This window comes from Rissa tridactyla, chromosome 3 (assembly GCF_028500815.1).
Source record: "Rissa tridactyla isolate bRisTri1 chromosome 3, bRisTri1.patW.cur.20221130, whole genome shotgun sequence".
In the NCBI taxonomy this organism is placed as follows: Eukaryota; Metazoa; Chordata; class Aves; order Charadriiformes; family Laridae; genus Rissa; species Rissa tridactyla.
This window is the reverse complement of record NC_071468.1, coordinates 39,066,306-39,091,777: the sequence shown is the minus strand read 5'-3', so window position 1 is coordinate 39,091,777 and position 25,472 is coordinate 39,066,306. Positions and strand designations below refer to the sequence as shown.

The following is a 25,472-nucleotide window of genomic DNA, read 5'->3' as shown; positions in this document are numbered from 1 at the left end:
TGTACACAGAAAACTAAGATTTGTTAATACGGAAGCAAAGCGACCTCATTACCTGGTCATTATAGATTTCCAGCACGTTGAAAGTGTTCTGTAAAGACAAGAAGTAATTAGAAGGTAAAAGAGACAGGCAACAAACAGCAAAAGCTAGGCTCTGTATTTCAGCAGCTTAAAAATTAAGTTTCTGCCCCATGACTTTTCTCTTCTCCCTGTTGCTTATTCCGTGTGCCTGCACTTTCAACAGAACCAAAGCAAGCACCGTGAGCTGCGCTGGAAAACCCGTGATTTCAGCAAAAATCCGGTACTGGTAAACCACTCTTAGAAATCCTTTTGCTCTGAAACAGGATATTTCACCACATCATTCTAGTAAGAAGCCATTTGCTACAGATAGGAGGGTTTTAAAAAATTTAAAACGGTGTTTAAACTCTGAGAGAAACTAAGGGATATTTTCAACATTTCCTACTAAAACTGTTTTCTCTTATCAGAGAAGACTTTCTAAACTCCATCGTAACATACGTTTCAGTACACCATTTTTTTGTATTTTTGTTGTATTTTCCCCTAGCCAAATGTGCACGAGGAAACCGCTAGCAGACCTCAGGGTAGGCTAGCCAGTGAGCAGGAGGAAAAGCCATCTCTGGAAAGATGCGGTGTCTCAGCCAGAGGTCAGAGACGGAGCCCAGAGTTGGGGCACAGACGACAGCTGGGCTCAAGGCTCTGCTGATCCTCTGGGGCTCTGCAAATGTGGCTGCGTGGGGGAACCTGCAGAGTGACAGCATGCCTCTGGTGTCACTCGTGAGCTTCAACTGCAACAAGCCAGAGAGGCGGCTTTCTGTGAGCTGCCCCAGTGCAAGATGGCAGGTGGTAAAGGCACGGCCCCGTCTCTGGCAGCCTGCGTAGCCAGCCGCGTTGCTGTCGTGCATGTGTGTGGTGCACCCTCAGCCTTGCTACTGGCCTGACCTGCAAACGGGAAAGCAGCAGCCGCATCCAAGGGTCTGGGACAGAGACACCCCCAGGTCTGGGGTGCACCAGGCCGGGCTCCTGCCGCCAGGAAGGACGAAGCCCCGGCTCAGCAGATTTGTAACAACCCTTCGCTACTTGGCAGACACCGGCATCAAGCTTTAAGCTTCGCAGTATTAAGTTCACCAACGCCAAAAAGAAACCTGTTCTGTACCAGTAAGACTACGGATAAGAAGTAAATGACTCGTGAGACACTATGGATTGGTTTCTGCCCGTAGCTTGTTTTCCCCACCAGAAATCAACAACAAAGCTATTTACGAGTGGTTACATGGGAACTGATGAATCCCCTGCTGGGATTTTAAGAGGCAACTCTCCTCAAACGCTTTTCCAGAAGGAACTAAAGACCGTAAGAGCGTGGTTTCGTAAGGTGGAATGACAGGAGAGCACGCCATCATTGCAAAGAGTAGCATCCACTTGGCCTTTCCTAGCCCCTCCCTCTTCTGGTTCCAATAGAAAACTGAACCGTGAAGTGGGGAAAACGGTGCCCAGGAGACCAGCAAGCTGGACAGGCTCGCAAAGTCAGAGCAGAACTGTACCGCCAAGTGAGGAAGAGCAAGTGAGGTGGCCAAAAGCTGAATCGCTACCATTGTTTCTTAATGACTGCAACCTGGCTCTGTTCAGGGGAAGAGTGGGATTCTTTCCCCTTCTCAGACACTTTTTCAAGCATTTCATGAAGAAGTTTAGCACTTTTCTCATTTTGCTCAGCTATTGTCTTAGTCATTTTCTCCACCGCCTCCGGGCCGGAGCCGTGGCGTTTGCCGGGGCCCGTGTGGGGGCAGCCCATGCCGCTGGCGGCGGTGTCCCTACGGCCAGGCCGTGGCTTTGGCCTGCATGGGCGGAGGCGTGGCTTTCGCCGGGGCCTCTGGGGGGCGCAGCCGCCGTGGGCCTGGCCGATGCCGGGGCCGGTGGGGGGCAGCCGATGCCGCTCGGGCTGGTGTCGGGGCCGGTGGCGTTGTTTGTGCCTGTGTTGCGGCTTGGGCAGTCATCTGAGTTGTTTGAGTTTCTGCTGTAGCTTTCCGTGGGGGGGTTGTCTGAATTCCTACTGCAGCTTTCGGTGGCAGGGCTGCCCGAGTTTCTGCTGTCTTTGGCTTTGGCCCCGGGGTCTGAGCAGCAACATCACATGTCACATCATACTCACTCCTGCACCGATATTTAACAATAAACCAGCCCTGCAACACACTCGGGAAAACCGACAACAGGATCACGTACGAATGAAAGTAACGTTCACTCTCGAAACGGCCCGAAGGTTTCTCATCCCGATTCTGTTACTGTCGCTTTGGCATCATCACCGAAGGGCAAAGTCAACTTTCCCCAGGTACGACCAAGAGCGTAATTAGGAAAAGAATCCATCCCGAAAGTGTAATTAGGAAAAGCCTCCATCACGAGATGCCCAAGATAGGCAGGCAGAACCGTTATCCAAGCAATTATTTTATACCTCTGAAGGCAAACCCACGCCAACGTGGCACGCTTAGACCACCGCGTCCAAACACAAACGAGAAACAGGCCATGCAATATATTTGACCGGTTAAACCCCACTGCATCCATTAACTTCATACAAAGCTCTCTAAAGGCACGATACCAGATTTCACCTAAGACCGACATGCTGTGAACTCTCTCTTCTCCCTGAACAAGCTGGAATTCAAACTATTCAGGCAACCTATCAGAGCTGCATTCATGCCCCACGTCGGGCGCCAATAAATCTGTCGTGGTTTTGGCCGAATTGGCCAATGGCCGGCGACAGATGCTCCCCCCCAACCTCTCGTACACGGAGAGGAGGAGGAGAGGTAGAGAGAGATTTACGAGCGTAGGAGAAACTAAACTGCTTTCATGAAATCCTAATAATAAAATAAAAAGGGAAATAATGAAATAGATACAGTCTATACAAAACTGGACGAAGCTCCCAGGATGACATCACCGCACAAACCTCAAATCTCAAATTCTCCTAATTCCGAGTGTTCCTGCAGGCAGGCAGGTGACGTTACAGAAGGCCTAACATAGCCGTTTAAGACCAAATTCAAGTCTGCCATTCTGATTTGCAGTTCCAGTTCTCAACGTAAGCAGTTTGAGCAAACTCTATAAAACTGCAAGTGTAATCACGGTCTGTAAAGCCTTTAACTGGAAAAATCACTAACTACAGCCCACCTTACTCCATCAGTCCACGTGGGGTTCGAGTTCTCCATCCTGGAAGATATTCTGGGTTCCTTTGCTCGTAGAGGAGGGAAAACTGATCATCCCGGAGATGCAGAGGGAGCTGCTAGGGGTGCGGTGCGAAGGCTGGGTCTGAGAAAGGACTCAGGAGGAAAAAAGACAAGATCCTGGGAGGGCACGTAGCCAGGACAGCTGACCCAAACTGACCAAAGGGATGTTCCATACCCTCTGCCGTCTGCTCAGCTACAAAAGCTAAGCGAGAGGAGGAGGGCTGGGGGGCATTCCTTATTACAACGCTTGTCTCTGAAAATTACTCTGAGGTGTAAAAAGCTCTCCGTCTCCTTCAGCTGCATCACATTCAACAATGTTTATTGACAGTCAAACAACATGCTAACTATGACTCTGTAGAATCCTAGCTGTATGGACGATCGCCCGATGGATGTCCTTCACTTTATCCTGGTGTTGCCGGTGCTGCTTCTGAGGTTGGTGACTTAAGCGCACTATCTTCCATCACCTACAGTTAAAAAAAAGCCTGTTAATGCAATAGTCATTACCAAACAGACTGACTTCACACTCACACAGATGAAACTGAGGACAGTGAAATGCCGCTTTTCCTTTCAGATCACTGCTGGGTGTAAAGTCAGAAACATACAGTGTACTCTCTGCTACCGATGACAGCTTCTGTGTTTAAGGGACGGAGAAGAGAGTGTTCAGTGTACGCCATCGCGTGCCCCGTTTCTGGTATTTCTGTTCCTGACTACGATTTGCCACCACTCCTGGACAAAGTGAGCAGTTTTACAATGCGAGCTGTAGCCACAACTGGCAGAAATCATCCCATTGCAGTACTTCCTGCACTGACGACAAATGCCCACACGGCGACCCACTCTGCATCTAACAGGGTAAAAGGCAACGATGAGAGAAAAGCTGGAAGTTCCAGTCGGCAACACTTTGTCAAACTAGCCAGCCCTCACATCCGACAGCTCAACCCTGCACTTCAAGGAATCGCTTGGACTGCCTGAGACAACACAGTATATTCTAAATAGCTCCACCTCGTCTCTTCCCGTTCCCTGTGCTGAGCAAGTATTCGTTCCTTCTAGATCCACGTGAAGATACTCGGGGTTTTATGGTGAGAACAAAAGCAGTAACCGTTACTTATTTCCAGGGACTCGGATGGTCGGGATAATTGAATCCACGTGTAAAGACCTTTGCCCAGCCCTCTAAGTTGCAGTGCTAGCCAACAACGGCAGAAGGAAGCAGCCCCTCAACAGCAGTCTCCATAGAATCAGCTTATTTTCTTGCCTCCCGCCTCGTCAAAACTTGCTAAAGCGATATATTATTAGCAACACGCCATGCTTCAAAACTAAAGTCAAGAAATACTAGTCTGCGTAAACTTTCCTTTTATGCTTACAAATCTACGAACAAGAAAGCAGTAAGCAGTTTGTCCTAAATTCAGTGAGGGCCCACAAGCCAAAACCAGGCGCTTACATCTAAATCAGTACCCACCAGCTATAACGAAAGCAGAAACACCTTCACTGCACTGCTACGGGAATGACTGCGGAAGCTTTGTGACCTGCTGCCTTCTTCCCATCCCAAATTTTCCATTGACTCCCATGAGGGATTTGCGTATTCCCAAGTCCAGCCCCGTCTTCTCTACAGTGTTGTCCTGAATCCCAAAGCCGAGATGAGCTGAATAAGTGAATGCATCTAAGGTCTCTTCTTGTTCCTGTCTCTAGTGAGGGACTGGCGGGTGCTGTTGAAACCCAACTGCTTGCTCTCCTGTTTGGATCTCAACAGGTCCCATTTTAGAAACATCCTCAATTTTAGAAACATCCTGCTGAAGAAACAGCACGTTTAGCAGCTATAAAAACGACATCATCTTTAAAATCCACCTTGTGAGAAACCGGTTTTCTCCTTCATTCCTGCCCAGGATTCTTTAATTCTGGACAATATTTTCGCCAGAAAATTTGGTCTTCGACGCACATTTCCTGCTTTAGCTTGTTTTCTTACTGGAGTTAATGGCTTTGGTCTTGAGACTGTAAAGCAAGAGGGGAAAAATTTCAGCCTGGTGGCATCCAAGTGACAGGGAATTCTCCCCTCTATTTCCCCCCGCTAAAAGTTACCTTCTCTTGAGGCCAATGCAGGCAAATGGTAAAGCTTGGCTCTCTCTACGGCCAGCTGCCTTTCAATTCGTGGAAGGATCTTGCCATATTGGGCTAATAGAGAATTTCTGGCAACTGCTCTGTCGGTCAAGCGATGATCGCCGTCGTTCTGATGAAGGAAAAGCGCAAAGCAAAAGCTTAACTAATTACAAGAAGTTCATTGCACAGACCTCTCCGGGCTATTTCGCATTAGTGAGCAGATTTCCTCTACGGGTGTGGGAAAACACCTCCACTGCACAGAACAGCGGCAAGTTCTACCCATCCGCACACACCGATTTCACCTGGTACTTGTAGCAAAGTGGAAGGAAGACTGGAATAGCAACAGAGCCTACAACTTGAAGTTAAAACAATGCTGGCACTCTGCAGAACCTTCTTCTGATACACCTGTTATCACCTGCAATTTTCTGATATCACCTGCAATTTTCTGATATCACCTGCAATTTGCAAACGACTTACTACATAGCAGGCTTTCCCTTGTTCTTCCTGAAACGCCAGTGCCCTGAATATACGGGACAACTGGAAATTACCCTGGACAACATGATGTGAAGATTAAAACAAGCAAGAAAAAGCGACCTACGCACACCACCTGGCCACATGACAGTTTTCAAATGCAGGACCTACGACTTCCAAAACCACCTTAGAAGTTTGAGTCACTGGAAAACTATGATTCCAGAAAACGGCAAACGCGTCACAAATCCAGAACACAAGTTCATGTAACACAAAATGTAATCTGGCTATTTTGAGAAATAGAGGTTAGACAAGAATTTTTGTCATAAAAGCCGTGAAATGAAAGTTGTGGAATTGGAGAGCACACTGTAACTCGCAGAAATTAAAAAAAACAAAGAAAACCCACAGAAATTTAACCTGTGGATTGGCACCTAGCCTGCTCTCAGCTAGAAAAATACAGTTGCGTGCAAGACACAAGCGATGACATACAACCTACTCGTCATCCCACAGGAAGGAGTGACACAAACAACTTCCAGTAATCTAAGCCACACATAACATACGTATCTCAATAACGGAATGGTAAGATTGGCTGATGGGAAAGATACATGTTTATTCCTCAGATGCAAACAAACTGTTCTCAGTGGGGTCAACAGTGGTGTGTAACATTTAATTTATAGCTTCATAGAGTAGCTTTGGAGTAGTGACGTATATTGGTCAACATTTAGCTTCAGCTGTAACCAAAGGTGTAGAAACTTGTTCCGAGTGTTTCAAAGACTGGTATGAAAAAAACAAAGCAGGATTTTTATTGAGTACTATCAAAACCAGTTAGTAACACCCAGCAGAAACGTGCACGCTTGACAGAACAGAACTTTCACGCTTACCATAAGATTTACATTCATGGATTGATTCAGCTCTAGTGCTGCAATGTAGTTGGCACGCTGCAGATGGTAGACTAAAAGGAATTCTTGATTCTGAACACCGGCACTGGTCCTTAAAAACTTCTCCAAACACTCCTATGAGAAAAAAAAAATCATTCCAAAAATCTGTTATGGCTCTGCCTTTTCTCTTTTCAAAGAGACGATGAACATTTTTCCTTGCTCCCACTTACTTGTTCGGTGTCTGTGAAAGGCAGCTTCAGCAAGTCTTCCATCAGGCCCATCTCACGGCACATTTCGTACATGTGTTTTAAGAGGTCTTCTAAGTTTGCCTGAGCGGCATGTTGGTGCAACAGACCCCAAGCCTCCACCATGCACCTGTAATTAATTTTTCAGAGGTAAAGGGATGTTAATAGCATAACCAAAGAGATGCCCCAAGAGTCTTGTACTCAAAGTTTAAAGGAAACTTAGGGGATGATGATTTCTATTCTTTGTTCTCCATTTTCACAAGATTTGCGTGACAAAATGGTGGGGTATATTTCTTTACCTATTGGAGAGCAACACAGTGAGGAGAAGCTGCACTTCCCCGCTGCTTGCCGTGGGTGGCCTCATCAGCTGGATGTATCTGAGGGCTTGCCCACGCTCCCCTTGGCACAGGAGGGACTGAATAATTCTCTTGTGTTGCCATGACGCGGTTTTGATTGTAGCGGGATGAAAGAGCAGGGCCAGTGAATTCTGTACAAGTTAGAGATCGGGTTTTAAAATCATTTTCTAGATTATAGCTTTGTACTGCAATGTATGTCTAACTCAACTCTACCATACTTACTTCGTAATCATTGTGATCTAGAAGCCAACAACCTTCAACAAGCTTAACAAGTCCCCAAGGCATGCCAAAGGCAGTTGCAAAGGAGTCGATTGAAGTTTCTGTCTCACTCGGAAAGGAACGCTTGATATCCAGCAGCAAGTAAATTGTCTGACATCAGGTATCTCATTAAGGCTAATCAGTTTGTAAGACCAAAAGTTTATCACATTACCTTTAGAAAAACATAATGAAGTAAGAATATAAAAGTGGTAGGAAGCAGAAAATACATTCAAAACATTGGAGCATCCAATGCTCAATTATTACAGCAAATAAATTCCACAGTTGGGTTTTTCCCTCATGTCCAGCGTCTATAAAACAGTGTGAATTGTGGCATCCTTACAGTACAGCTCAGCTCCGAATGATTAAAACTGGATTTAAACCAGTATGCGGGTCACTCATTGGTAGCGTCATTTTCTCTTTCTGACGTCCGTTTTTAGGGACAAGACAGCTCTGGGCTATAAGCGTTTCTAAACCCCTCGCGGGTTAGGCAACAAACAGCAAAAGCAAGGCTGTGTATTTCAGCAGCTTAAAAATTAAGTTTCTGCCCCATGACTTTTCTCTTCTCCCTGTTGCTTATTCCGTGTGCCTGCACTTTCAACGGAACCAAAGCAAGCACTGTGAGCTGCGCTGGAAAACCCGTGATTTCAGCAAAAATCCGGTACTGGTAAACCACTCTTAGAAATCCTTTTGCTCTGAAACAGAAATTGTTTTATAACCCATCATGGGTGTTTTAGAAAATTTTAAACGGTGTTTAAATTTGGAGAAAAACTAAGGACATTTTATATCTTCAACCCTTATTACTAAAACTGTTTTCTCCCTATCGGAGAAGACTTTTGCAACAAAACGTTTAAGAAAAAAGTCATCAAAAATCCACAGTACAAAGAAATAAAACAGCGCTTCTGTCTACAACTTAACGCTAAACTAAATGTTTTCACTTGCATCGTCTTTGAAGCATAAATGAAAAAATGTCATGAAACAGGTCAGCGACCAACACTGAAGAACATTTATGTGCATCCCCTGAAGGTGTAATAAAAATAACTAGAAAGGATACAATTGCATGTTTGCAGTTTTCTTCAATGCTTTCTAGCAAATAGAGATCCAGCAGTGCCTGAAATGAAAAATTAAAAGTTCTGAAAAAACGCCTGTCTTCCCTAAATCATTGGCTTTTGGGTGGGGTTTGGCGGGGAGGGCGGCCGTTTGTTGTTGTTCTCAGTGAACAGGACACTCACATGCAAACTGGCAGGCGGGTATTTCCCAGTTCCTCCTGCATCTCTCCGCCACAGCTTCTCCACTTGGTCTCCTAACTGGGAAACCATTCCATCAACCATCAAGCAGTCCGAGTCCCATCTTCCTCTGGAACAAAAGGTAGCAAGGATTTGGACAGAGTTAAACACTAATTCCAGCCTCCCAGTGTGACGGCTTTCCTCCGGTCTTCTGCTGACTGCAGCCCTGCCCTTTAATCTCCCGATGGCACAAAGCAGAAAAAGGACACTAGAGGCTCTGTGCTTCGAAGGAACACACGAGCCTGTATGTAAGTTACTTGAGAAGTAAGCCAAGGAAGATGAACTTTGAAGTCAATACCTCCTACCCTGCAGCTTCCACCTTAACTCACCTTGCAGCCTCTTGGTCACAGTGCCATCGCCGAAGCTTGGTCAGGTCTTTATTCAGTTTTCAGTACAATTTCCAAAGAAAAACCTATTATCGGCTAATCCAAGGCATGCCGCCTATGTGCTAGGCAGCTAGTCCAGGAAAGAGAGCTGACGTTAGCAAGTGCCTTCTATCCGACAGCCAGGAGAGTGCGAGGCGTGCCAACTCCATGTAACTCCAACCATCTTACGAAATCACACCACGTACTTGTGAGAAGGGGACTTAGGCCAATACAGTTATGACCCTCTATTGGTCATGTGGTCATAATCGGTCATATGGAGGTGACTGATCCTGTCCTAATCACATGGCCTTTTTCAGTAGTCAGAAATTATACACATTAGCCAATGAATAAAGTAGACTACCGAAAAATGATGATACCAACCAGTGGTACTAAGCAGAGGTAGATATCAACATTTTAACACAGGAAAGTAACCTCTCTGTTCAACAGAACACACATGTCACTGAAGTCAAGAGTATTGCTGGCAGCGGCATTACGCATAGCCCATGCAACTGTTGAGATAAAAGCCATTCCCTTCCACTTCTGAATTTGCCGTGGAAGTGTTCTAGAGTCTTCCTCTAGCTCTTACCTTGATAAACGCTCAAGTTTCTGTCGGTGACCAGTATAGTAGCTCTCAATCAGAGGATAATTGTAGAAAGGTCTCGACAAACGCGTATCGTCATCTACAGGCAACAAAGTAGAAGCAAGTTAAAGCAGTCATATCACACTTGTAAACGAAAATTTTTGCCTAAAGAGACAGAAGATCGTACAAGCTAAGCATCAAGAAGCCTCCAACTCTGAAAGAAGCCAATCCTCTTTCTGCCTTTCCTAAAAGAACTCTAAGAGACAAGACTCAATTCCTTCTTGCCCCAAGTGCCGTTTCAAGGTTACAGTTCACGCAGCATTCACAACATGTAGGGTAAGCTGAAGTTCACTATAAAAAAAACCACCCAGTTCTCAAAGGGAATGGTTTTAAAACTATTGTTTAAAACAATTGTTTGTGAGACAATTAAGGCTGACAATGGAATTTATAATCCATCCAACTAAAGAAGGATTTCCAAGGTGTACTTTCTCCTCAAGCAACTGATAGAAAGTTCAAAACATGCAGGTAATGCTCTCACTGTAAAAACAAGCATTCCGGTACTTGTTGTTTAATAGTGCTTTGTTTAAAATCTCAAGTAGTTCAAGCTGTGGACACAAGCAGCGCCTTGACGTCAGGGGTCCATTGCTATCCCTAAAATCCACCCAGGAAAGAAACTGCCTGCCTCATTCTACGCTGTGTACTTGACAACCCAGCAAAATCTCAACTTCACCCACAGAACTTCAGCACACCCTGCCACTGAACCAGCACGACTTCTTCCTGACGAAACCGTTACAAAAACATGGCTAAGCATGCGTTCGTATGACAGGTATGACAAACGTATGACAGGTCACGCTTACCTAAACCCCCTGGAAGGAGACCGGATCGACAGAACCAGATGACCACTCGTGCATACAAAGAAATGAGGCCGGTTACCGCTTGCTTATTTGTCACGTCTGCAAAACCTGAAAAAAGGCAGGAGATGATTAGCGTTATGCAATTCTGTTCATTTTCACAAAACTCCCTTCATCCTACTAAACCAAAAGTATAAAAATAGCACATTAGAAATCTTTGTCTTTGCGTTTTTCATGCTGTATCGCTTTCTTATTTGAAGGAAAAACCCACTATCACCACCAAAACAAAAAGCAACCCCTATAAAGAACTAAACTCACTAAAGGCTAAAATAAAAAAAAAAAAACAAAAAACCCAAAGCCTGAACTACTAAATGCACGCAGGAATAAGACATCTGTTTCTCACGTAGCAGAGATTCTTCTGATAGCAAAGGGATATTCTTTTCTTTTCTCAATAGGCCAAGAACCATTTCTAAGAGAAAAAGCTGTAGAAACTCAAGTAACTTACTTTACACGTTACTCGTTTACGCTTCCTTCGTATTGTTTAGCAATTTGCAACACGGTGTCTGCATGCAACTAGAACTTGCTAGCTAAGAATTCAAAGGAATACTTTTCAGCAATACCACATTCGGTTGCTGTAATTTCAGCCCAGTTGCCTACAAAGCTTCTCTCTGAACGTAGCCTCCCCCACCCCCTTGCATGAGCTCCACCATAAACTGTTGCCCTGAACTCAATGCGTGTTTTGTGGTGGTCCCAAGCGCTCAGCTTTAAGCCCCTTCTCCCAGCTAAATGTGACTGTCTTCCAATCCTCAAAAACAACAAAAGCCCATGTTGCCACAATTCCAAATCTTAATAAAACATACCAAAGATTTTGTAGCACTACTACAAACCTTTTTCAGTAAGCTCTTGTGCTTCTGTGAGAAAACAGTTTAAGACCGTGCTAAGGTTGCTCAAAAGCAACTGGCAGCGCTGGAGAGACCGTAATGTCTGGGGGTCAATGAAGTTGCAAGAGCCATCAAACAGCGGAACACCTTTTCAAGAATAAATATTAAATCGTTAGCCGACAGAGCAATTCCAGAGTTTCAAGGCACACTTCAAGGACCGCGTGCAATATCCTATAGCGGCGTATTACTGAGGAAGCTCAATCAGAAAGAACGACTTTAGGATTGCAGAATGACTACACTAGTACTCACAGATTTGGTCAAATTCTTCCTTTGTAGAGATCACTTGGTTCCATGTCCACTCAAGAACAAACCGTAAATTACCAGCAGACCTTGGCTGCTCTTTAAACAAAGAGAACAAAAAAGAAATGAATCAACAGGCTCCAACTCAAAGAGGTACCACGTAAAAAAACAACGTTCGAAGTATTACCTTCAGATATCCAATGTCTAATGCATCCAGTCAGAAGTCCCACAGAACCTGTCTGGACAGCAGCTGACAATACTGCTTCCAGCTGCTCCTCCTAAACGTAACAGACAAACTCAAATGAGAATCTTACCTACTTGCACCATGTGAACCATCAACAGTAAATGTTTCTTTCTAACTGTATACTCATTCAGACATCACAAAGTCAATCAGGACACAGGCCAGGAACGCCACGTCCTTTCTCTTAATTCCAGCCACAGGCTGGACTGCCCACTGCTCTGAGGAACACATTAACACGCTTTTCCTCTGACATTTCAACTTACTGCAGCCTAATTCTAATCTTTCTTCGCATGCCTCTGCATTACAGTCTTCACGTACTGAGTTCCAACTTACTACGTCCAGAAACATCCTCTGCTAATACGCGTTACACATCTGTGCATATAAGTTTGCCATCAGGAACGCAGGAAGGGGACAGGACAAACACAACTGTGCAACGTTTGCATGGAAACAGTGAAGCTACGGCCAAGCAGCTTTCTAGACTATGAAGACATGAAGCAGTTCTGACACTCAAAACGGTACGTTGGAATTTTGTAACGTGACAGAAAAGAAGCGAAACATTTACGTCCTAATGGTTTAAATGTTAGGCTCTTCAAATACTGTATTATAGTGTAGTGGTAATCCTTACAAGGATAAATCACAGGTATGCACAGACGCGCGATATTAAGTAGTAGCTTATCTCAGCTGGTGTTCTCGTACTTCTCTCAGGTGAAAGGACCCTTCATAAGTTTTTACTTTGGTTTTTGGGATGGGATTTGTTTGGTTGGTTGGGTTTTTTTAAACACATTCAAAAGTATCTTTGCCCTCTAGGCAAAATCATGACATTCAAAGCGACTTCTACACATGTAGAACACACATGTGATATTGCCATCTTTTTCGGAAAACTGGTTTCAGACAAGGAAACACACCATTGGCCAGCTTGCCAAGAAATTTCTTTGAGCTACCACACTGTGCAGAAGCGTTCATGTCCTAACACACGTCCACAAATGTGGTGACGAATGCAGGAGACAGGAAGAGGAGGGCAGCGGGAAGGCTGCTCTCCCCTTCCTGCTGATTGCTCCAGGGAAAGGTTGGTGCATTGCAAATGGAAAACCTATGGCAGGGGGAGTGAAGTCACTGTGGTGGCATAAAGCACATAGAAGGTAGCGAGTGTCATGAGATAAAGGTGATTAAGGTGTTGCAGCTGCAAGAGGGCAGTCTCAGAGGAGCAAATTGGGCTACTGCAGCACAAGGCAGAGGCTACAGAGGTGAAGATCCGCCCGGAGAGGATGCAGAAAAGCCTACCGATGAAGGGAAAACGAGGGCAAGCCGTGAAGAAATTGCCAGGGAGAGCTGACAGCAGTAATCCTTTACCACAGCCCACTTCCTTGGAAGCAAATGATCACGTACAGTGCAGCAAGCCGACGTCTGCAAGAGCTCGCATCCCAGTGAGACGCCCCCATCGTCGGCTACTGCACTGAACCGCTGCTTTGAGAAACTGACAGGGATGGGGGTTGCTCTGGGGCACACATGCGTTATGTTGGGCATGACCAGCACTGACTGCACGCTTCCTTGTGTGCATCTGTGTGTGGCACCGAATTAAGAGAGGGGTCTCTAAAGACAGATCTCTTAGGGCTGTTCCCAGTCAAAGTCACTACTTTGGATCTAAGGATACGATTACTTCTGCTAGCTCAGGTCAACGCCTGTATTTCAAATTGGAGTATCGTGTCTTGTAGCCCCTCCAGCCCTGTCAGACCAGATGGATGTATTTCCCCCTTGATTCCCTCATAGGCACTCACCTGACTCAAACTGGATGGCTGGACATCAACTGGTCTTGGAGACAGCAAGCCAGCTACAAGACACCTATTGTAGCTATCCTGAATGGCTTCCCATATCGAAGGGCCAGATTTCTTCAAAAAATTCAAGGTCTGAAACATCAATCGAAAACCACAGATTAAGACAGCATTGTTATTCCGTCACTACGCTTCTGGATAACCTCTAAAAGGAAGAATCTAAATGTTCACTGACACCGTCAGGCAGCCTGAACCACTAAGATGCTTTAGGTTAGCAATCTGCGTAATTAAGTCTTTTCTACCTTCTCTGTCTATACACAGGCCTTGCTCTTTCCCTCAACACTGACACAAAATACATTCTATATAAGCTAAGCTAACATGCAACTTCACGCTTTGGAAGATCCTTTCTATGCCTATTCGTATGGAAGCCGATTCATGTTGGAAACATTTAGTGAGCTGAAACTTCACTCAAAATTATCTGTCACAATCTGTGCCGTGGCTCAGAAGTTATAATTTGGCCGAGTTTGGGAGAAAACAAAATTTTCACTCCTCAAACAGTTATGTGATTTTTCATTTTCTCCATTCCCTCCTTTTTCAAGAGAATTGGGGATCAAAACTCTAACTCAAGACTATGCAGGCAGTTCGACTGAGGGGCAATAAAGAAGTAACACCTTGCCCCGCCTTCTACAGTGGTTTTGTTCTTGCTCCTGGAGCAACGTTGCATTCCTTTCTAGACATTCAATCCCCGATCGTGCTTCAAGAGGAGACAATGGCAGTTGTACAGTCCCAAGAGGGGACCTAAAACATTACCATTTGCATACAACTGGCGACAGGATACAATTGCAACTATGCGTGTGGACGGGCAGGATGAGCGTGAAACGGTCCCTAACACGGAAAGCAGTGCAACAGAAAACTTAGAAAAGCTACATCTCCTGCCACTCGCAATAAAGATACAGTAAAAGATCACCTCCTTCTGGAAGCCGGTGCAAGTCATGTGAACGACTCCGGAGGTCAGCAAGCACGTACCATCTGCAGAAACAGGGAACGTTTGACAACCTTCCGTACTCTCACAGTTATGGCATGACCAGTTTACATTTTTTACACACCGGTATCTAGAAACATATAACTGAGTGCTTTGAGCTTCAGTTCACAGTCATTTCAGGCTATAACCAGCACCACTTCACCGCCTACATTACAAAAGCACCAAAACTCAGCCGGCTGTCAGATATGTTCCACAATAGTAAATACCTTGTCAGTACAACGTGATCAGAGTTGGGTTTGTGGGCAACTGGGTGTTTTTTTGGTTTGGTTTGGGTTTTGAATGACAAACAATGACTGAACAAGAGAACCAATGAATGGCATTTGACCTCATTTTAAGCTTATCACTCTCAAAAGCAGTGAAATACCTACCAAAGTTATAGTTGCCTGGATGAAAAAACTGCTCAGGTGGTGGATAAGAAGGAGGAACTCCCCGACTTAGACTCCGCTCATGGACCAGAATATCCAAAAGGAGCTTCGGAGAAGTCACGCTCACTACAGTATCCAGCGACCACAGTGCAAAATAGGGGCACTCATGAGGGAATTCTTCCGGCCTTAAAGAAAACAAGCGCGTAAGCTAAATGCCGACATTCAAATGAATTATTGGCAGGCATATGGAAAACTACTGAAGAAAAATCTACCTTAGTGAATCTGGCATTTGAGCAGAATACCAGCGATTAATGTCAAATACACCCAGGTAAGTAGATGGTTTTCCCTGACCGTACGTATTCACTTGCCAACTGAAGACTGAGACACTGGTGTCAGGAGACGTGACTGTAAAAGACAAGACATTGTTTCTGACTTGTAGAAAATACGATAGATCCGATATTTTTAAAACACCACTTTCTATTTTGGCTTCATTCTGTTCTGTCACTCGTGAAACACAACACTTCCTAAGAGTGATTACAGTACTTACGGAATAGCAAACATCTCTGTGATAGGTTTCAGTCACACTGCCCCTTTTTCTTGTCCCCTCGTCCAGATCACTGGTCAAGATACTAAAGAGAAGTGGCCCCAGTGCAGTGCCCTGGGGAGCACCACTTGTGACGGGCTACCATCTGGATGCAGATGCGGACATCGGTTTGAAGAAGGGAAAAAATTCTGGTCACATTCCTAAGCAATGGAGAGTTTGAACTTCTTGTTCAAAGATGGCAGCTGGAGGAGTAAAACGACTGACCATCATCATACAAACGGCCCCACCATACATCGCGATAGCATGTCAGCAAGCATAAAATAAAACCCACTTTTTCCCTTAAAGAAGTCCCACATAACTTAAGCATCCATTTTTTCTTCGTAAATAATCCCCACAATCTAGTCTATGCAGATAGGCAAGACTTTCAGACTGTGGGGACAGAACAGCATTCGTTGCTTAGGTTCCAAAAGCACTTCTTTTAAAATCACCAAACACGGACATCAGAACAAACCTTCATTTACGCTATCCTCTCCGTCAACGTCGCTGCGGAATTTTTCGACACTCTGGCAGCTGATTAATTTAGTACTCATCTGGCCTCTCAAGGGAAAGACTCCACCCGTGAGATCTAAACTGAACTTTTCGCCACGGTATTCCAAACCCTGGGGGAAAAAATCAGAGAAGAGAGCAAAGGTCATTCTAAGATAAAAACATACATTATGGCTAAATATGAGAGACAGTCTAACAGAATAGGCTTATTATACTGTGTATTTCGCATGAGCCTATTTCTGATGGTAAACAGAAACTACGCCTGACATGCAAGAGAATGCAGTGTCAAATCGTAACGGGTAAGTTTGGCTGTAAAGGCTTTGCACTTTTTCAAAATTCAGAATTTCCCTAACATTATTCAGATCTAAACATGTTTTGCAGAATTCCTTGCGACATCCAAGAATGTTCTTTGTAAAAATAAATATATCGCTACAAAGAGATATCTAAAGTGATGCAACACACATGCATGCAAAGCTCTTTGCTCCATGTCTTGATTGCAGAACTGATGAAGTTAGAGAAGCCCCAGCATTAGAGCAGCTAAAGCTGTCAAGAGGTATTTTCTATGGGCACACCACCAGAGTGACCGTGCACCCCTCTCTAGTTACTGTGAGAACTTCATACTGATTAGCAATCTTCTTTCAAGCCACGTAAGCTATGACAGCTCCTCCTCTCATCTTGTCAGAGACTAACGGGTGAAATATCCCTCAGCTCCTTCACCAAGCACAGCCAACAGCAAAAGGGAAAACCAGAAAGGACACGGGGTGCACGTGGCCAAGGCTTTTAGCATCACGAATTACTACACAGTAAACAAACTAATTTTGAGATACACAGAAACCCCGGCACGATTGTGGTGAACCTCTGATAGCGCCATTTTTTAAGTAAGCGTGAAGTGAAATACCGTCTTTCCAAATACAGCATTCATTCAAACTGTCTACCATACAACACATGAATGGGTGTACTAGGGACAAATAGCAGCTCTATAATTAAAAAAAAAAAAAAAAAAAAGAGGGAAAAAGAAACCCAACCCACACAACCCATAAACTGATAATGCCACATTCTACCCAAGTTTCCTAAACTTGCAGAGCTCTGAAACGAACTGGCATGAAACCACACATTCCCGTATGATCTCATAGGATACATCTAATTCACCTAATCTGAGAAGAGGCGAGCTTTCTCTTAATGATTCCAGGAAGTGTTACAAATAAATATGAAGGTTGTCTAAAAAGAAAAATTAAATAATTAAAAAAAGTCTTTCATAACTAAAAAGAAAATGCTTCTGAAGCAAAGCAGTGCATTTTAAACTTTCCACGCCGGGCAAAGTCATTCTAAGGAACTCCATTGTATGGCAGATGTTAAGTAATGACTCCATTGACTAGCAAAACACAAAAACAAGTTTTCAAACGAGATGCACTGGTCAAACTCTGATATCAAAGTAGAGAGTGTATACTCTGCCCATCCGCAAGCATTGTGCAGAACGAGGGTAAAGATGCGCTCTACGATCGTGATTTGATGCACCAGATTTAGCAACTGCTGCGACAGTACAAAAAAGGTCTTTGGAAGCATTACTTAAACATACCTTTCTGTTTAATTACTTAAGCAGACTTAAACCAGCCTTGAAGGCAATGGAGACAAGAGTTTGACACGCGTATAGAAAAACACAGTACCACATGTTCCATAAGTCCTATTTGTGACTTTTACCATGACACACAGTCAAAGAGGCACTGCTTCATAGCCTCAAACCTAATTCCTGGAACAAAAGGCACTGCTGTATTGAAAAAGTCTTTTGAGCTCCTATGAACTCTATCCAATGAACAAGGATCAACAGTAGATTCCTCCTTCTTTACTCAAACTTGGCCTAGCAAACGGGAGACACTTAAATTTTCTACCCCTGAAGATGGACAAGAAACTTGACTCAGACAGCCATGCAGGCAGACAGTCATGTAGTACTAACCAATCTGTGACTACAAGGAAGTGTTCTGAGACTAAAAGCATCCGCTGCGGAGCACAGGTCCCGCACATCAACAAAGATAAAGAGATAGCATCCAGCACGCGATGAATCACTGGAAGATCCTTCTACTTGGTCACCGTGATAGATAATGCATTTTAAAGAAACACCACCTTTTCCAAACACCTAACCTCTATCTATGCAAAAGCAACAGTGGCAAATGAGGAAGCACCTTTCCTACACATAAGCAAAACACTCAAAATCTAAATTAATCCAAAAAAATCAAAAGGCACAGTCCCTACAAAAACCAGAGTACCACGATACAAGAGTCACCCCTGTTTCGTCCCATAGCTATTGAGAACATGCAAGAGAAAGTACCAAATCAGGAGGAAAGACTTGCTCTGAACTAAGATTACTGTCCCCTCAAAAAGATTTTGGAAGACTTCCAGGCGTACAACTGAATGGAATTACACATCTAACAGATGCGCCTTGTCTCTGTTAGCTATCTGAGATACAAGGATACCTCACATCTGTATTTTAAACGCATCCTCTTGGAGCCAGATCTAACATTTAGGTACACTCTTCTGACCAAATTACATATTTTCCTGGCTTTAAGAGTAGATTGAATAGGTCACCCAGCCAAAAAGAAGAGCAAGTTATCTTTACAGCTACTAAGTGTCAGGATCAACACTGAAGAGACACTCTAGGTGCATTTCATGTGAGAAGTCCGGCTGACAAAGCTCTAAGGGAAACCAAGAATATAAAACTGAAGATCAGCAAAGAATAGAGTATGACTGTATTTTAAGAAAGGGAGAGAGACAGAAGCTTATTCAAGTCCCAAGCTTGGTTAAACCAAGCGATTCAAGGCCCAATCTTCTCTTCCTACATGCCATTCATTTGGTATTTCAGAATAATTTTATTTGCAAAAGCCGCGTCCTCTTCAGGAATTTCATTTATACGGGCTCTTTGCAGATGAATCTAGCTGGAACACACGACACTGCAGTATAAAATGGTATGCCTTCTTTCCAAAAGGTATGGAGAAAGGCCGTGCCCAAGAAGACTCAGCAAAACATTATTATTTTTTCAGCCAGCTCTGAAGTTTGATGGTAAATCTCACCCCTGTAACTCAACTGATACTCCCTTAGAGAAAATTACTATTGTCTGCTTTTCCCACGCATGCACCTCTTACCTCATACATGACTTGTCCTGAGGCCATGCGTTTTCTGTCACCAAACGCTAACTGCAGCAGGTGTAAACTCACCACATCACCTTCGCTAAAAAAGGGATAAATTATGAAATTTGGTTACAAAGCTGCTTTATAGTCCTCATCGTCGTGTTAGTAGACCTAGACGTTTTCTTAATAGCATGCTCCTGCTGAAAAGAACACCACCTCTTCCCAAAACATGATCATCGGCCACATTTAGCCACTGAAACATGAAGGAGGGCGTTTTGACACTAACAGCTTCAGGGGCAAAAGCCAACCGTACAATTGGAAAGCTGTAATATGTTGTATGGACTAAGAATTGTTGGAAATAGTTCTTCACAATGAAGAGTTCTCCATCAAAACTGCTTTGAAGTCAAATTTTAAAAGACTGCCACTCTACCAACAGCTGAGCTGATGGAATCGCTTGCTGATGCAGAAAGAGAGATCTCTCTGCCCTTCCCTTACCACCAAAGTTCCCCTCCCCCTCTTGCACACTCTGCACCCTTCCAAGTCCGATTTGATTCAGCAGAACAGCAGGAACCCGTTGGCTTTTCTGCTGAATCGTTTTCTGCCAGGGGAGCTGCACTGGCTCACCAAGGCTCCACAGACTGCTGACGCTGGCACAAGGCCATCGGCAATACTGTCACCGCCGCCTTTAGGGGCGGCAGGCTGTTGTGTGGGCACGTCTGGTGTTCTAGATCTGCAGCCTCAACTGCTCCTAGTGGTATTTTAATACCACGGTGTGACTATCAAACAAATGATGAAGCAGTCATCGAGGAACAAAAGCAAACCATTTGAGAATGCGAGCAGAAGAATATGGCCACTGTTGCTTTGCCTTCTGACAGAAGGCAGGAACTAGTAGGTCCCTCTTCACGTCTGGTAAATCCTGTAAAAATTGCATTCTAAGTTTAACACCTTCCGTACCGGAAAGAATCGCAGACACACAACAAATACACATGTTCAACTGTATGGGAACAAATATCCTTAAAAAAAAAAAAAAGAATTAATTCAGTGGCTGATAGTTAAAGTTTTTATTCACCTTTCCTGCGTAGACTGAACAGCCCACAAGTAGCAACAATTGCGAGGATCATTCTCGGGCTCTTGAAAAGTGACAGCATAGACAGGAATCCTCCCTCCTTCAAGCTGAGAGTGGTGCCTACAGGTTTAGGGGAAAAAAAAAGCAAAACGAAAAAGAAAACAAAAGGTGAGCCTAGTGGCCCAAACACAGGTAGTTTCTCGTTTCTTGGACTACGTCAAGCATTGTTCTTCCTGACTTCTGAACCTTATTTGTACCTCCACACTCTACTCTTGCCACCTAATTATTCCTCCACTGTCTATTTATGCATCCAACAGCTTCTGGGGAGTCAGTGCAGATCTGCTGAAGTGAATCCCGACCAGAAGTTAGCCAAATATTTCAGGTGAGATTGCTCTTTCGGCCAAAGCTGACATGCAGGAAAGAATACATTTTTCAGGCACAGGTCAGCTATTGAGTTTTCATGTCTCACTAGTTTCACCCTGGACACTTTAGAGAATATCGGCACCAAAATCACATCACTGACATACTTCAGCCTTTCAATGGATGCCCCAGTTGCAGTAACCGGTTCTGAAAACCCCAGGAAGCATGCTTTCCACAGTTCCTCAATCCACAGGCACAATAAGGAAAACAATCCTAGTCCACTGGGGAGAAGGCGGACCACTTGATCCAGGTATGACTGAAAAGTTATGTCAGAAGAGGATTTCTGAACGTGCCAAGATTATACTCATACTCATGTCAGTCCCTGAAAAAGTTCTCTTTACATCCACATACTTCCTTAAGCAACAAATCGAGAGCCCCACACCTCCAGGCATGGCCAAGTGTAAAGGCCTACTTACTCTCTCTTCAAAGTTTTCATATTCCAGAGCGACAGGTAGCCATCCGAGAAACCCACAACGAGCTGGTTGCTTCTGCTTATGTAGCACAGGGCTGATACTGCTGTTCCGGAAGCATTTTGTAATTGAAAACAGAGATGTCTCCCTTCGCTGGTCACAGTTTCTCTTCTTTGTGCAACTTCAGCAGGAATTCTAGTGACAACTTCTAGATCTACACACACAAAACCAAGCAATAAATGAATACGTTATGCCATTTAGGCTGCATTTTAGGCACTGATGTGACAACCCCTATCATCTAATGCTACCGTGCCAGGCAAAATAGCCATTTATGCAACACTTTTTTTTGCCATTTCCATTATGTATGTCTTCAAAGAACATAAGAACTCTCGGATAAGACAAGTATTCTCACTCACGTTTGAAAGCTAGGTAAAAACGTAACCTTAATAACGTAACCAAATTCTTCCTGGACTCTGAAAAGCAGGAGTCTGGGCCTCGTGATGAAATTTGAAGTGGCACCTCGTGTTTGAAGTGGCACCAATTTCTGAAGCTGCTGTTGTAATAGCCAAAACGGTGTATGCAATCTGAGTACACCTATTTGAGATTTCATTCATCCAAATGCATGGGTGTTGGTAAGTCGGGTTTATTTTAAAAAACAAGCCCAAAATTTGCCCCAAGTCAATTAACACAAGCAGAAGAGCATTCCCGGGAAACAGGGCTCCTCCAACACAACTTCCTACCAGGCGGCCGCACCGGCTCACGTGGCAAAATTCCTACACCTCTCTGGCAAGAATCATAGTGGCACAGGGATCTTGGTGGGAGGGGGCATTTACAACACTGCGAGGAGCAGTCAGACACTCCCAGGTTTAATCAGGTCAGGACTATACGATGTCAAACTGCCACCTGTAACCAGTCGTCAGAAATGTCTGACACAAGGGTCTTCAAAGTGGGATGCATACTGTTTCGTTAGAAGACAGAAGTTTTCTTGCGTTTAAATTCATGTGGAAAAACTGCAGGCTTACCCAATGCTTCGATATCATTCTGAGTGCAGGAGCAATCATCCAAACTAAGGTCAACCAGAAGTAGATGGCCAGCATCTGTAGCCACTGCTGCCACCCCAAAGAGCCATCGCAGACTCTGATGGAGGTGCTGAGTGCTCACGCTGGGTCCTCCGTGATTCGCTATGGGTTCTATAGCGGTTACCTACAGGAAAACTACAAGTTACTATTTGAGCTCTTTGACAAGCTCAATAGAAAAAGTAAATACAGGCGCATCAAAGCATTGTTTGCAATTAGATCAAGAAAAGAGACAAAGACAAAAAAGCCCCGTACAAAAACCTGTTACTGCCTTCCATTTACCAGATTTCCTGCGGGTAAGTGACTTAACTTCAACTTACATGGGGCATTCTATTAGTACAGCTTAGCAATTTCCATTTCCTACTTCGCAGTAATTAACTGGAGGAAAACACAGAAAATCAGTTATACGCAAGAAACTTTATCGTATTCAAGGGGCTTAAGACAGACAAACACAACTACATCGAGGTCTCCCACCGCTCACAGCCCACCAGCACCGCGATACAGTCTATGCCTTCTTTGACAAACGGGCGTTAGGATAAATCAGGGCTCGAGAGTCAGACGAGGCAGCGGCCAAGTTGCATGGGAGACACACCATTTCCATGGGAGTGAAACGTATTTAGAAAGCGTTGAAGGGAGAGACCAGCTTAGTAAAATTCACACTAGTCCGCATTTAGAAGAAAAGTAACAACCACAAGGTGACCTCCCAACAATCTGTCAGATAACTCACTAGAGGCTCTTTTTTCCTCTCCTAAGTCAACAGAAAAATGTGTTCTCCTCAGCCTGCTTGCTAGGCTGAGATTCAAGGCAATGTGTCGAAGTCATTTACAGCACAACTATGGAATTCTGAGCCATTTTAAAGACGGTATTTCTGATGGAAATCAAGCAATTAGGGCCAAAAAAAGGTGCTTTTCAATGCCTTTTTGTGGAAGGAGAGAATCGGGTAACTTTGTGCTCTACAATAAAACCAGAAAACTTGTTTTACTCTCAGTAAACTCAAACAATAATGGCACATTAAGCCCAAGATTTTACAGCAACGCCGTCTTGACTGGATACTCTCAAGTGACAGGATGTTAACGCACAATAGAAAAAATACCTCCTACAAAGAGACGCTCCAAAGCTTGTCCTAAAACAGGCCTACGCAGCACCTAACAACATCAAAGCTTCGTTTCTCCAATTAAAAAGTACCTACCCTCCCGGGAAGAACAACTGCTTTAACCACTCTTGAGAGTCCAAGGTCGTACAGACAGAGAACACTTCCCTCTGCGTCTTCCAACCCAACCAGCAGTCCAGTTCTCTTCTCCCAGGAAAACTCCTTCACCACACGAACAGTGGGAGGCTGTTCATTGACTCCACTGAAACGGTACGCAGAGAGCCGCTCTCCTGTCACAGAGTTCACCACCTCAAGGTGAGGACCACGTGCCAACCACGCCAGGCCGTTTCTCCCTGTGAGAGAAAAGAAAGAGGACTGAAGCAAATGTCCAACGGAAGACTGAAAACAGCTGAAAAAAAATCACAGTGCCTGCCCCTTTCCTTCAATAAACGTACCTAGCAGAGGAAGACCGACCTACCTCATTCTAGTCAATGATTCAAAATCACCCGTTGAAATCCCCAAGCAATCCCTCCTAAAATTAACCACCTTGTTATTTTGCATTTGTACTTGTCATTCCCGCACCGAAGAATCTGGGTTGTTTGGGATAAAGATTACAAGGTCCTGATCGACAGCCTTTATACCATATTCGCCTTGGTTTTGCTAGAAATGATCTAAACGCATATGGGAATACAAGTCTTGGAGCGTAGAGGAAGAATTGAAGGCATTTTGCTTCACTGAACTACTGCCAGCCCAAAGGAAGTATGAGCTCAATTCCTGCATTTACACTCAGGTAGATAGATTCTACCTGGTCTTAACAGAAGCCTAGACCTCCAGATAGGCACCCAGCTCTACTGTCACATCACCTGGAAAGTCCACTTCAAAGTTTAACTACACTCACGTTTTAATATTAGCATTTGTCATCGCTGAAGCACCCTTTTTGTTCTCTCTCTCTAAACAGGATGCCCCTTAACAGCACCAACCTGACACAGCTGATACGATGACCTGAGGCTTCAGGTAGCCTCCAGGCAAGAACAGCTTTATACCGAGACCAAATTTAAAGGAAAATGCTCACCTCCAGAAAACCTCCCGCACAGCACAGAGCCGAGGGTTCCCTCATCTTCCCCAAGTGCCTGAAGAGTCACCTCTGGGAACTGCAGCAGACTGCTCGTTACCTCAGCTGTTAGGTCTTGCATTCTTCGCTGTAAATACAGGAAAAAATTGCACAACTAGACTCACGCCAGCCAGAAATATTCTTGAGAGTGACACAAGTTTCATCAGTATGCAGTGAAAAATCCCCTAGACGTCACCTCTAGCTCTTTTCCTTGCAAATAATGGCACTCGGGAGACTTTTTGCTCTCCCAGCAGAGCAAAAGGAGAATCCTTTGCTTTTCTGATGCCTGTGAGATCACCAACAAAAAGTGACCCAGACGTATCAACAGAGAAATAACAGGAAAAAGCCCAATACACTGAGTTCAAGTCTACTCACACAGGTTAGGAAGATGGGAGCTGAGAAAAATCAGATTTTAAAAAGCTTCTCAGTAACAGGTACAACTTTCCATTTGTCCTTTCCCTTGATTTCGTACTTTACCCTTTGTTACTTATTGTCAGTTGTCTTCTAGCAGCCAAAATTACCATTGTTCTTCACCTTAGGTACTTATGACTTCCAAACTATTTCCAAAGAAAGGAGCGTACCACGAGTCACAGGCTGAGGATAGATTTTTGCATTAAAAAGCTCCAAGAAAAATAAACATGGAGAAATTACATGTTCAAGCAGAATCGCATTCAGCCAAGTCAGGGTTCAGGGACGTCAGTTTTGACTGACGGTAGTACCCGAAAATCCGTTTCAAGGGCCAACAATGCAATGGGCTTACTGACGAAAAAGCTAAAAATATGGCCAGCCGCAGCTGAAGAGATGGTTTCACAAAACATGCTGACTTCCCGGCCACCAAAAGAGAGGACTTGCCGCCGCCTCCCATCTCTCCATCTGCTCCTTTGTTCTACTACCGTACTCCTGTGGCT

At 44.3% G+C, this 25,472-nt stretch overlaps 1 protein-coding gene across 1 annotated transcript; it reads right to left on the bottom strand.

The window, feature by feature from the left end:
* Nucleotides 1-3,464: 3,464 nt before the first annotated feature.
* LOC128907173 (protein ELYS-like) lies at nt 3,465-24,646 on the bottom strand. Its single transcript, XM_054195662.1, has 25 exons — nt 24,526-24,646; nt 23,553-23,806; nt 22,310-22,490; nt 21,294-21,501; nt 20,461-20,577; nt 19,407-19,491; nt 16,238-16,385; nt 15,455-15,587; nt 15,186-15,367; nt 14,743-14,804; nt 13,782-13,910; nt 11,953-12,043; nt 11,775-11,864; nt 11,472-11,612; nt 10,591-10,695; nt 9,740-9,833; nt 8,735-8,858; nt 8,557-8,613; nt 7,470-7,616; nt 7,191-7,378; nt 6,877-7,021; nt 6,650-6,781; nt 5,283-5,430; nt 5,052-5,195; nt 3,465-3,676 (listed from the first exon to the last, which is right to left on the bottom strand). The coding sequence occupies exons 1-25, from the start codon at nt 24,644-24,646 to the stop codon at nt 3,663-3,665; spliced, it is 3,240 nt and encodes a 1,079-aa protein (XP_054051637.1). The 3' UTR covers nt 3,465-3,662.
* Between the last annotated feature and the right edge of the window lie 826 nt (nt 24,647-25,472).

Excerpts from the sequence above, each read along its gene's own strand:
- LOC128907173 (XM_054195662.1), bottom strand. The coding sequence starts at position 24,646 with ATGCAAGACCTAACAGCTGAGGTAACGAGCAGTCTGCTGCAGTTCCCA. Across the intron at positions 15,588-16,237 it reads AGAGGATAGCGTAAATGAAG|TCACGTCTCCTGACACCAGT; the intron begins GTTTGTTCTGAT and ends TGTCTTTTACAG. Across the intron at positions 7,022-7,190 it reads ACTGTGTTGCTCTCCAATAG|GTGCATGGTGGAGGCTTGGG; the intron begins GTAAAGAAATAT and ends AATTAATTACAG.